This window comes from Lepidochelys kempii, chromosome 1 (genome assembly GCF_965140285.1).
Source record: "Lepidochelys kempii isolate rLepKem1 chromosome 1, rLepKem1.hap1, whole genome shotgun sequence".
In the NCBI taxonomy this organism is placed as follows: domain Eukaryota; kingdom Metazoa; phylum Chordata; order Testudines; family Cheloniidae; genus Lepidochelys; species Lepidochelys kempii.
The window spans coordinates 109,113,846-109,126,981 of record NC_136380.1 but is presented as its reverse complement, the minus strand read 5'-3'; the positions used below and the strand labels follow the sequence as shown (position 1 = coordinate 109,126,981).

Genomic DNA, 13,136 nt, shown 5'->3' with positions numbered 1-13,136 from the left:
TTGTAAGAAAACTGAATGCTTTTTCATTGTTCTCAGATCCAAGGGTTTGGGTCTGTGGTCACCTATGCAAATTGGTGAGGCTTTTTATCCAACATTTCCCAGGAAAGGGGGGGTGCAAATGTTGGGAGGATTGTTCATTGTTCTTAAGATCCAAGGGTCTGGGTCTGTAGTCACCTAGGCAAATTGGTGAGGCTTTTTACCAAACCTTGCCCAGGAAGTGGGGTGCAAGGTTTTGGGAAGTATTTTGGGGGGAAAGACGCGTCCAAACAGCTCTTCCCCAGTAACCAGTATTAGTCTGGTGGTGGTAGCCGCCAATCCAAGGACAAAGGGTGGAATATTTTGTACCTTGGGGAAGTTTTGTCCTAAGCTGGTAAAGATAAGCTTAGGAGGTTTTTCATGCAGGTCCCCACATCTGTACCCTAGAGTTCAGAGTATGGGAGGAACCTTGACAGGCTGTGTCTTACTACAGGGGGTTTTCTGTGTGCAGAGGGGTAGGCCCTGACAGTCACTCTAAGGACAGGATCATGCCTACATTTTATGGATACATACAGTAACGCAAATTCTCTCCTTCAGGATATTTACCCATATGTTTCTGTGAAAACACGACAATATCACTGACTGTTGGACAAATCATCAATATGAATGCTTTCTATATAGAATTTTGTGATAATAAATGAGAAAATATTAGTGACATTAAGTAGTACAGAGTTAGGATTTGCTTGAAGAAAAGGAACAAGTTTGTCTAGGCACTTCAAGGGAAACATAGTAAGTATGACTCTGAGCGATTTTAGCTCTAATACTCATAAGTCTTTCATCCCAAAAGGAATGGCAATCTTGAGTAGCAAAGGCATTTGACTTTGTGTTTGTATGGTAATCTATTGCACGTTCTCTCTCTCTCTTTTCCCTAAATTCACTATTATGTTGCAATCCCTCCACCCCCCCAAAATCCCCACTCTTGAATAAGTACTTAGCTTTGTTTATCTGAATTCAATTCAATACCCCGTATGCTTTTACACAATGTTTTTAATTACCTTGTATTGTTCTGCTAAGATTGTGTCTGGGGAAACTATCAGCTCCCTCGTAGATGGAAGACCAGGAGGGCCCTGTGGACCTATTTCACCCTGTAGGAAAACCACAGAAATATGTTTAGCAGCAGCTAAAATAACTCTTTAAATTGTAGACCTGCATTGGGTGCACAATTTGCTACTAAAATTTAGGACTAGATCCTAAACTGGAACCAATCGGACCAACATGGACTTACACCAGCTAAAAGTTTAGCTGTAAAAGTCTAAGGCTATGTCTACACTACAGCCTATGCTGGCAAAACTTATGTTGCTCAGGGGTGTGAACATTCTACCCCTCCTGAGTGACATAAATTACACCGACATAAGTGTTCGTGTGCACACCTTCTCCTACCCACATCGCTTATGCTGCTTTCAGAGGTCGGGTTTTTTTATGCCAATGGGAGGGCTCTCTCCGTTGGGCATAGAACATCTTCACCAGATGCACTACAATGCACTACAGCTGTGCCACCGCAGTGCTATACGTATAGATGTACCCTAAACAAGGTTATGGCAAGAAAAGAATTAGATTCATACTAAACTAAGAGGTGACAACATTTTCCATTATACTAAATGCTTCTAGAACAAAGTTAAGATTCTTCTTTCACTCTGATCTAACTCCATTGATTTCAATAGAGTTTCGTCTGATTTGTACTGGTAGGAGAGCACAGCAGACCTAGACATGTAAAAGACTATTTGGCTACAACATTTACTATTGTGCTTATCATCACTTCAAAGTGAATGAATTTTTACTATAGTATATCACCACAAAATAATATTAGACAGTAATATAAACAAGCTCTTTTATAAAGTGTAAGTGTCACCAATTTATCTTGTCATACCCATACTAATTCACTGGTTTTCCTTTACCTTTTCACCTTTTTCTCCATAAAAACCAAGGCCCCTGTTGCCCTGCAAAGACATTAAGTCAGCATAATATAATTATACAATACTTCTACAGAACAGCTTTAAATGAAAGGAGCTCCAGAAGTACTTAACCAAAGGAGTGTTTCAGGGTAGAGATTCTTAGGACATCATTGCAGAATTGTGATCACATAACAGTCTAGCTCTAACTCAATAAATCATTTTGGTTTAGCATTTAGAAAGACGGCTGCAATTAAAATCTCATGTTGACAGCACTTCTCCAGTGTTTCCTCTGACAGGCATTAAGTCTGTCTTTTCTCTGAGTAAAAATGTGAAAAGACTGCACTTTACATCTGTGGGGGCTTTTTAATAAAACTACATGTTAAATAAAATTACCTAAGTACACTGCATATTGGAACTAGGAACTCATGTATTTTCTCAGATAAAATATAATCTGAGATATATGGACAGATTCTTTGATCTGGGGAGACTGCTGTGCTCACACCAGCAGTGTAATCTGGCTCTAAAGCAGGTTTAACCACCCCAGAGAAGATTTCCCCAGCGAAAGGTTGATTTAAAGGGTATGTCTACAAACCTTTTTGAAGTGAGTGGGAATGAGTCTCCCAGATCAAGCTAGTTGGTCCACACTAGTGCTTTAAAAATAGCTGCATAGACAATGCTTTGAAGGTGCACTGGGGCTGGAACTCAGGTTTTGAAACCACCCTTCTCCCTGGGTTTCACAACTCACAACATTTTCAGTTTACTAGGTATGTCTGTGATCACTATAGTCTGCAGACCTGAAGAAGAGCTCCATGTAGCTTGAAAACTTGTCTCTCTCACCAACAGAAGTTGGTCCAATAAAAATATTACCTCACCCACCTCTTCTCTCTATAATAATTAAAGGCCTAACTGAGCACATCAACTGAGGTCAGTGATATCTGTCCATTGACTTGGCTCAGACCCTATGAACCCAAAATGAAATATATAAGGACAGCTCTTCAGAGAAAGAGACTTACTGGTGGTCCTGGGGGTCCCGGTGGCCCGGGTGGTCCCTGTACAAATACAATTGCAGAGAGTAAATTACCTCTTATTAGTGCCTTTTCTATTAATACTGTTTTGAGAACATCAAACACTTTACATGTGAAACATAAGGATACATTCAGAATGTACTGCATTCACTTAGCATTCAGACAGTCAACAATACTTAATATATTAACTACCTTTATTGTACCGTATGATATTGAAACATGCTAGCTTAGCGCATTTGATCATCCTCCTGGCCCTAATGGGATACGAGGCTGCTAATTACCTGGAGCCAGTGGAGTTACTTCTGTAGCTCAGTAGGAACTTGTGGTTTTCACAAGACAATATAATTGCGATAATACAGGCGGTACATGCTGAAAGTTCTTGATTCTTTTTTGCAATGCTGATCCCTGGAGAATTAGCGTAACATACTGCCTTTCACTGTCAAAATGTAATGCCCTCGTTGGTTTTAACAACACCTAGTTGTCATACTTAAACCTGTTAGCTACTGTACAACGACTAGCTCCGAGTGTACAAAAAATTAGGCCCTGTTAGCATGGTACTTCTGTCAGGATAATTTCATAGAGTACATATTTTAAAAATACTTACTGGTCTCCCTGGATTTCCTGTTGGACCAATTAAACCCACAACACCGAGAGCACCTTGAGGTCCCTAGAAATACCAGAAATGACTTTAAAAAATGAAACAAACCAATAATGGATGTTGTTTTGGTAGCTGCTATTATTAACATATTGATAAATCATCACATTTGGTGAACAGCAACTTACTGGAAAGCCCAACAATCCCGGCTCACCAGGCTCTCCCTAAAGAAGACAAAAATAGTTAAAGACACAGTAAGTACTGTGTACGACACTAAACAATACATCTTCTAGCTCAGGGATTTTTAAAAAGCCATTCCTTCAGTCATATCAATTATTTTAAATAATCAGACGGCAGCATAAAAACATGACACAAAAAGTTTAAAGATAAATTCAATATAAATATTGATATAGAAAATCAGTTCAATTTTATTACATGTTAATTGTATACTTTCTATGTACAGTACAGTTATATATATTATGGCTGGGATTTTCAAAAGGTGGCTAAGGGAGTTGAAATGAAATGGGAATTGAATGCCTAACTTCCTTTGGAAATCCCAGTTTATAAATTTAGATGATGTCTAACCAGGATATGTATGTATCCTGAATTGAAAGAAACTAGTTAAATGCGGATTCTCTCAATACATTGCATTTAGAATTACAGTACCAAATGATTGTTTCTTTGAACATTTCCATCTTTAGAAACCACATTTTTGACTGTAGAACATGTTGAAATATATTTGGAAGTTTGATCCAAAAACCTTCTGGGACAACAGTTCACATACCCTTCCTCATTTTGTACAGTTCCTTACTACACAAATATCTCCACTGAAGTTAGTGGGACGATTTATGGAGCAAGGTAAACCTAAAAGGTGTATGGCTGTCATTATCTAACTGTTGGATATCAGATACTCGAAATGAACTAATACAAATGATTAATTATTAGCACTATTATTAGATTTCAGAATTATTCTAGAAGGAAAAGAATACTCTCTGATTGAAAAATACAAGATACCTATTAACATATTATCAAAAATAATTTCCAGCACACCCATAGTCAACATGTAGCTGGAGGTTCTTTGTTATGAAGAAATTGGAAAGGTCCCACTTTCCTGGAAGTCAGCTAGGGTTCATAATACTCAGGAGAGTGAAAAGTAACAGCCCTGTTGCAAAATGCATGTAGAAAAATCAGAAACTTGGCTTAAAGATGGAAAAAAACCCACCCCTCTACCAAATCCAAGAGATGCTGCACATGAGAGCTCATCAATTCACAAGTGATAGATACATACCCTGAATTTGCTTGCTAGTTCAGGAGTCATTACAAAAGGTTCCCCCTTCTGACCTTTTGGTCCCTGGATTCCCTAAATTGATAAGACAAAAAGAAAAAGACTTGTCACATCTATGACTATTTATATATTTGCAGTGATGAGCTGCCAAAATCTTAACTGGTTCCCTATAAAAAGTTCTGATTTAAGGGATGTGCCCCAGTATGTATTTTTTCTACCAACAGGGTTACCATACGTCCGTATTTTCCCAGGAGGAATTTTTAAAATTTAAAAATTCCTCCCGGACGGTGATTTAAGAACCAAAAAGCCGGACCTGTCCAGGAAAATACGGATGTATGTTAAGCCTGCCTAAAGTTCTTTTTTAAAAAGATGGGCCTGAACTAGAAATGAGCTCCGTTTCACATGTGTGGGTCCCTGCCACTCTCTCTGGGGGTGTGCTAGGGTGACCAGATGTCCCAATTTTATAGGGACAGTCCCGACTTTGCGGTCTTTTTCTTATATAGGCTCCTATTACCCCCCACCCCCTGTCCTGATTTTTCACACTTGCTGTCTGGTCACCCTAGGATGTGCAGATGTGGGTCCCACCTGCTCCCTGCCCCCCTCATTGAAGCAGGTGTGCAGGGTTACTGCCCTGGGAACTGCAGGGCACCAGTGGACGTGGGGCCAGCTGCAGACAGGGGCTTGGGGCAGGGCTAGCTGGAGGCAGGGGGTGCAGGGCTGGCTGCGGGCAGGGCAGGGGGTGTGGAGCTGGTTGGAGACAGGAGGGTGTGGGGTTGGCTGGAGGCAGGGGGTGCAGGGCTGGCTGCGGGCAGGGCAGGGGGTGTGGGGCTGGTTGGAGACAGGGCAGGGGCTGACTGGAGGTAGAGACTGGCTGCGGGCAGGGCAGGGGGTGCGGCAGGGGCTGGCTGCGGGCAGGGCAGGGGGTGAGGCAGGGGCTGACTGCGGGCAGGGCAGGGGGTGCGGCAGGGGCTGTTGCAGGCAGGGCAGAGGGTGCAGGGGTGGCTGGAGATGGGCTGGCTGCGGGCAGGGCAGGGGGTGGACTGCGGGCAGGGCAGGGGGTGCAGCAGGGGCTGTTGCAGGCAGGGCAGAGGGTGCAGGGGTGGCTGGAGATGGGCTGGCTGCGGGCAGGGCAGGGGGTGGACTGTGGGCAGGGCAGGGGGTGCAGCAGGGGCTGGTGCGGGCAGGGCAGAAGGTGCAGGGGTGGCTGGAGATGGTCTGGCTGCGGACAGGGCAGGGCAGCGGGTGCATGCGGCAGGGGTTGGCTGGATACAGGGCAGGGGGTGCGGCAGAGGCTGGCTGCAGGCAGGGGGTGCAGGGCTGGCTGTAGACAGGGCAGCGGGTGCGTGTGGCAGGGGCTGGCTGCAGGCAGGGCAGGGCAGGGGGTGCAGGGCTGGCTGCAGGCAGGGGGTGCGGGGGTGGCTGGAGGCAGGGCAGGGGGTGGCTGGAGACGGGGGCTGGCTGCAGGCAGGGGGTGCAGGGCTGGCTGCAGGCAGGGCACCACATGGCTCCCGCAGCACCCCCGGCGGTTGGAGGAGGAATTACATCACTTTCCGTCCGGAGCCCATCAAGGCCCCAGCGCCCCCTGCAGGGAAACGGGTTAACAACCGGTTCTAAAACTGCTTCAAAATTTAACAACCGGTTCGCGCGAACCGGTGCGAACTGCTTCCAGCTCACCACTGCATATTTGAAGTTGTGAAATATATCCAACAGCAATTTCATATGCATATACACACTACAGTGTGTGAACAGTGACCATGCCTAATGGTGGAAATTCATGTTACATGTAAAAAGAGGAAATCATCAGGATCATATGGGTGAATTGTGCAGGAAGCAGGCAAAGAAATTTGCCCTTAATTAAGAATTAGGTTGTGGGACCTCAGCATAGTCCAGTCTATTGGCTGGAATAATGACTGTGGTCCCGCCATGCTGCTTATGTGGGTTCGTAAAGCCACTAGATCTAAATAATGAACTTTTTTTGTGAAAAAAAGTTGTGAAAAATTTTCCTCAAAATTTTGATTTATTGTGATGAATGATACTCTTTAGTGGATAGAGTATAGAAGCCACCCTGTGGTTCCCTCAAACCACTTCACTGTGGGACTTATATGCTGGAGAGGGTTTTGAGTAGACCCTCCAGACCTTTGTGAATTTCATAGTTTTTCATTACTAACTTCTGTGGCAAAACCATATGGGTGTTGTGTTAGGTCATCCCCTGTAAGTGGAGTGTTTTGTGGATAAACAGAGGGTCAAAAACCAAAAGCACTACTAAAAGTCATTAGAAAAAATAGTTAAAACATGAGATAAACAGAGTGGATAGGGAGTCCCGCTTAAGATTTTTCCATTTCAGTCCTGAAAATACTAGACTTAAATTAATCAAAATAATCAATTTAAGTTCATTCATTCAGCTACTTACAAAGAAACCAGGTTGACCACTGGGCCCCTGACTTCCTTGTTCACCAGCATCACCTCTGGTCCCATTGCAGCCATCGTGACCTGGTTTCCCCCTTGATCCTGGCTGACCAGGATGACCCTGTAGAGAATAAAAAATGTGTTTATCTATCCATCTGTTCCTAATTTTCATTTTCCAGTGCTTATATAGTTTTTAAACATTCTCATAATCAGCCCAAGGCTTAGATCCATGGGAAACTACAATTTTCAAAGAAAGAAACACAGACAGTGCTTTTTTTTATATAGCTGCAGCTTGAACCAGATGCCCCAGACAGCATGAAAAAAGTCAAAGGCAAAGGAAAGGGTAAGAAAGCTATGCTCAATGCACTTTCTGTTAAACAGAGAGCTAAACCAACTAAGGGCTCTTATACAGGGAGAATCAGGGCTGGGATTATTGCAGAAATCAGTATCTCGGCGTAAAAGTCTGGGAAGAAGGGTTTCTTGCTGGCTTTGAACAGCTTCCCTTCTAGGAGGAAAAAAACCATAGCAATGGTTTTGGAACAGGGCTGGGTGTCATGATGCAGCTGTGACATACACATGGAGAGAGAAAAATAAGCAGCTCAAGCCAAAGGGGTATGTGACATTGTGGAAGTACCACTATCAGCCTCTTGGGATATTGGAAGGGAGAGAAAAGCTGGTCGTTTTTCAGCTCTCCCTTAAACTGGATGTACTCCACTGTGATTCCATTAATTTTACTGCCGTTACTTACTCCTGATTTTCATCAATGTCAAAGAGAATCAGAGCAATCATGTACTTGCTTTGAGCTGCTCTCTACTCTATGAAAGACTGCAACCAGAAAGATAGGAGCTAAGTATGCTCAGAACCCCATCTTTCTTCTCCCTTCTCCACCAGCTGGAGCTGTGCTTTCCTTTCTACTCCTGTTCCCTCATCTGAGCAGAAAGAAAACTCCTAATTTCTTGCCTGCCCCCACTAAGCACCAGTATTCTCCCACTATTCATCGGCCTCATGATCCTCACCTCCCTCTTCTTGGCCATCAGCCTCATATCTCTGCACTGAGCCACTCTTGGGTTCACATCAGTTCCTATTTACTTCCAGATAGTCACCATTGGTTCCTGGCCTGAGACAGCTGGCTGGGAAACAACAGCAGGGGAAGGCAGGATACATTGAGATTGCAGGTTGGAGGAAAGAGGTGGAGCTATCTAAGACTCACTGCAGGCAAGTGTCCCAATACAGCCCAATTTTCTTGTAGCCAGAACACCACCCTCCTCTCGCACGGACATCAGCTGTGTGTATGCAAACCCCACTGAAGTCAGTGAAAGTTGTATGCATGGACTCATAAGGACCCTTGGCTGCAGTGCTTCCGCTGTGGAAGGGAAGGAGCCTTTCATCTTTGGTTTTCAGAGAGAAGAGGAAGAAAGAGTGTGAGTGAGAGAGAGAATCTTCTAAAACCAGATTTGGAACATTGCTGGAAGCAAAGAGGGTTAGAGGAGAGTGGATGTGGATGTGCATGTGTGGGTGGTAGAGAAAGTCCCTGATGTCAGAGAGCACTGCAAAGGAAGTCCTGGGAAATCTGTCCAGGGATTCCTGTGACTCAGATTTCTTTGCTTATTATTTTATGCCACAAGATGTAAAGTAGGGTAAGCTGCACTTTGAACTCTTTCCCATGAATGGACTATGGTTTTCATTTTAGGACTTTTCAATGGGTTTGTTACACAGACAGTGAGAATTTATTCAAAGTTCTACAGTACTGAAATACCTATGAAAGCTTTTAAGATCATGTCACTCACAACATATAACAAATAAAATTAACCTCTTGGCCCCCTTATAACCACTGACATTTTCAAAGCACTTTACAAGCATGAAACAATGAAGGACAGGATTTTGTCCCCCTCCACTGCATGATGAGGGGAGACTAAGTACATGGATCACAGCTCTCTCGTGCAGAAGAGCATGCTTAGCTCAGCAACCCCTATAGACACGCTACAGACGTCCTCCTTTTCAGCCCTTTTTGTGGGTTTCTCTATGATGGGCAGCAACTGAATCCTAATTATCTGTGATGATGATAGACAAGGCAGAGTTTTCTTCTCAGTTATATGTCTGCAACTGCATTCATTTTAACAAGTCTCACTGACTTGAGTTGGGTTGCCTGCATGTAACCGAGGACAGAATTTGATATATGGGTTTTAATTCAGTGGGGTAGTTTCAGTCCAGGCAAAAATGTTTACAGTGAATGGTAAACAACTCTCAGTAATCCTTGATATCTAATGTATGAAGTGAGTGACTACTTACAGGAACACCATCTGCACCAGGGAAACCAGTTACTCCTCTTAGCCCCTAAAATGAGACAACACAATTAAAGCAAGAATTATCCCACTATTTTCTTCTTTAGGTGTTAGATGAAATATGTGAAGCTTTGAAATTACCACTTCTCCTTTTGGTCCAGTTACTCCAGGTTGCCCTCTTTCACCTTTGTGACCTTTGTGACCTTCTAAACCTGGGATACCCATTAATCCCGGTGGTCCAGGGAATCCCTGAGGTCCAAGTAGTCCTGGTTGACCCTGAGAAAAGCAATAAAAGCATTTCTTTAGGAATGATTGTAATACACAGGGATCACCAATTCATCTCTATTATAATGGAATCTTCCCATCCTCTTAAACAGATGAAAAAAAACACTCAACTCTTCTTACTCTGGTAGGCTGGGTTCTTTGGTGAACATCATGTGACAGCAACACACATAGAAATATACAACAGGGGACTGTATTGTGTATGACAAAGCAAATGCTTTAAAACAAAACAGCACTCATCCTAGAATATTCACTGTTATGCTATGAAAAGAATGTTATCTGCAGAATAAACAGAGCTGGTTTCTGTTGAACAAGGCCCAAAGCAGATCCAATTACAGTGCACTCCAAGTAACTGAGATGTACTTAATTGTGAAATCCACTTAATTGGGATGTTTCTCCCAAATTGAGCCAGATACTTAACAGCAGGAATTTCTGTTTCTTTGGGATGGTAATTCCCCTTAATTATGATGCCTGAAGATGATTAGATGGGATTCACATAGGAATAGGTACTCAGCTAAGGAATGGTAATCACATAGGTTGAAGAGTTGATCAAAGGCTTCTCCGTCCTCAAAAGAATCTCTTCCAGTGTTGGTTCAGCAAAACAGCATTAATGATGCCATTCAGGCCACTTCAAACTTTGCTTAAAATTCATTCTCTTGAGGGTTTCAGAGTAACAGCTGTGTTAGTCTGTATTCACAAAAAGAAAAGGAGTACTTGTGGCACCTTAGAGACTAACCAATTTATTAGAGCATAAGCTTTCGCGAGCTACAGCTCACTTCATCAGATGCATATCATGGAAACTGCAGCAGTTTCGCAGTTTCCACGATATGCATCTGATGAAGTGAGCTGTAGCTCACGAAAGCTTATGCTCTAATAAATTGGTTAGTCTCTAAGGTGCCACAAGTACTCCTATTCTCTTGAGGCTGGCAGAATCGCAAGGATCAACAATAACCAACTAGCACTATACTCTTCTATTACATTTAAATTCAAATTGCGGGGAAAAGATCTCTTTGAGACTTAGTCACGTGAATCAGCAGGTTGGAGATTAGTGACATGCAGCATTTTGAGAACCATTCCAAATATAAAATGGCTTCTTAGGGACTACAGTTTTTGTGTGTGCTGTGTAGTGCCAAGCACATAATAATTAACAACAATCTTCTTTTAACTGGGAAATCTGCTTAATCAGGATGACAGGCCATCCAGAAAGGCAGTGATCAATTTGTAATGAAATTGAGCTGGGGCTCAAGCAATTAGGTGCTGGGGCTCTAGCCATTTTTTTCACATTCATAACTGATGCAGCAAGCCCCGAGGTGCCGGTGCTATAAACTGCCAGGCCTAGAGGTGCCGGGGCTCAGCCTTGGAAAGCCCTGGTACAAATTAAGCACTGTAGCAAGGCATCCTACAAACCACACAACTAAAATATACACAAGTGTGTACAAACGGAATGAAATTATTAGTATAATACAGATCCATCACATATTCCTCACCTCACTTCTCTGAAACCACACCCCCGCAAAATAGATAAAATACATAAGGTTATATATACATCAAATATTCCAATCTTTTGGTCCTGTGAAGAATATTGGTGCCATTTTCACTTAATGCCACTGGGCTAGAGAAAGGAAAAGAAACAAAACTGATACTGGATCACTTTCTTGGATCCAGAAAGTCGTCAAGATGCTTAACAATATGCTGTTGAGATTTAGGCAATCTTTTGGTTTATTTTTATTTTACACTATGGGCTCTGTCTTGTGACTTGTGTGACATACTTCACAAATTTTCTTTTTTCATTTTCACTCCTCTGTTCATAACTATATTCTGGCTATTGTAGCCCTTCAGAGAAACACTCCAGTAGCTTTAATAACATAAACAAAAACAACCCTCCCAACCAAAATATGATATATGCTTGTGGTATAAAAATAATCAATCATAAATGATTATTCTTAGATCTTCCATATATCTTTGTTTTCACTTTGTTCACAATTATTGATCAAGACTCAAATTAGGCTTTTCCCTTCTACTATGGCTTATTCAGAAAAAAAAAATATCATCATGCAGGTAGGTTTTATGGCTGAAGTACTGGCTTTTTCACCCCTACCACAAAAGTGTGAGCATGATTTGTACACAGAATCAAGGAAATGTAGGGAAGGGAGCATGAGAGGTCATTTAATCCATTGTAAGGAAGGACCAAATATGAGACCATCCCAGACAGGTGTTTGTCTTACTTGTTCTTAAAAACCTCCAGTGATGGGGATTCCACAGCATGCCTTGATAACCTATTCTAGTACTTAACTATCCTTTCAATTAAAAACTTTTTCCTAATATCTAACCTAAATTCCCTACAGGAAATCCACTATGTTATTTCAGCCCAGACCATATTGAGGAGCTGACATAATGAAAACATCTGCAAAATTCAGTACAATTTCTGCTTGGAAAGGGGTCAGGAATGAGATGGTTTACAGATGTATTACACTTTATTCCTCTGGATCTAATCACCAGTATGGATCTTTTGCACCTTATTTTCTACCCTGTTTCAATTAATCTAACAAAACGAATTACTTAGGAGCGGTGCCAAAGGATACAATGGATCTAAATATTTAAATTGTCATAGTGAAACAGCTTCCATCCTATACATACAACTTGACAAGAATATAATGCAATGTCCTGTCATTTAGAGCAAGTCTGCTTTATCAGTGAAGCAAAACTGGGATTATTTGGCTATGGGATGTGAATCCTTCTTTTGTGTCAGCATATTAAATAGAAACAAATATACATATAAGTTAAGGGCCAGATACTTCACTGGCAAAAAATGAGGGAGTTGCTCAGATGGACAAAGGGACCAACAAACATCTGAGCAAGAGGCAGCTCAATTCCTCATCCTGCTCACTCCTACCTGCCCTGAGTGTGTCTCTATCTACAAAGACAGCAGAATGACTATAATAGATCCACACACAGGAGGGTGGGCTCTAGGATCAGGAATGTGGAGACATGCCCTCAACCATACCTTTCCCCATTTATATGCTATGGCATAAACTCTGGGTGCATAGGTGTCAGGTCAGGTGGTCACATGCCATGAGTAGCTTGTGCAGGGTACTGATTGATATTTCCAAAGCAGTAGTGTCTCCTTGTACAGCTGTAATTGCCCATATCCCCTGTTCTTCTGCTTCCAAGGTGCATAGACCAATACAACACCAGACCTTATAGAAATATCTTAACTATTTGTTTAAATTTATAAATACTGTGTGACAGGGTGCTGAGTAAGGAGTGCTTAACCAGCCCCCTGCCACTTCAGGCCCAATCAAGAGGAATAGATTGGGGCTGGTTGAAGAGCCC

General features: G+C 42.4%; 1 protein-coding gene across 1 annotated transcript in view; it reads right to left on the bottom strand.

The window, feature by feature from the left end:
* The window catches only part of COL4A2 (collagen type IV alpha 2 chain), a 249,308-nt gene that overhangs the window by 85,878 nt on the left and 150,294 nt on the right, over positions 1-13,136 (bottom strand). The window contains exons 5-13 of the mRNA XM_073349678.2: positions 9,663-9,797; positions 9,529-9,573; positions 7,244-7,360; positions 4,837-4,908; positions 3,737-3,772; positions 3,558-3,620; positions 2,942-2,977; positions 1,932-1,973; positions 1,032-1,121 (exon numbers count right to left, since the gene is read on the bottom strand). Coding sequence (XP_073205779.1) covers positions 1,032-1,121; positions 1,932-1,973; positions 2,942-2,977; positions 3,558-3,620; positions 3,737-3,772; positions 4,837-4,908; positions 7,244-7,360; positions 9,529-9,573; positions 9,663-9,797 — 636 coding nt within the window. The remainder of the gene's footprint in view (positions 1-1,031; positions 1,122-1,931; positions 1,974-2,941; positions 2,978-3,557; positions 3,621-3,736; positions 3,773-4,836; positions 4,909-7,243; positions 7,361-9,528; positions 9,574-9,662; positions 9,798-13,136) is intronic.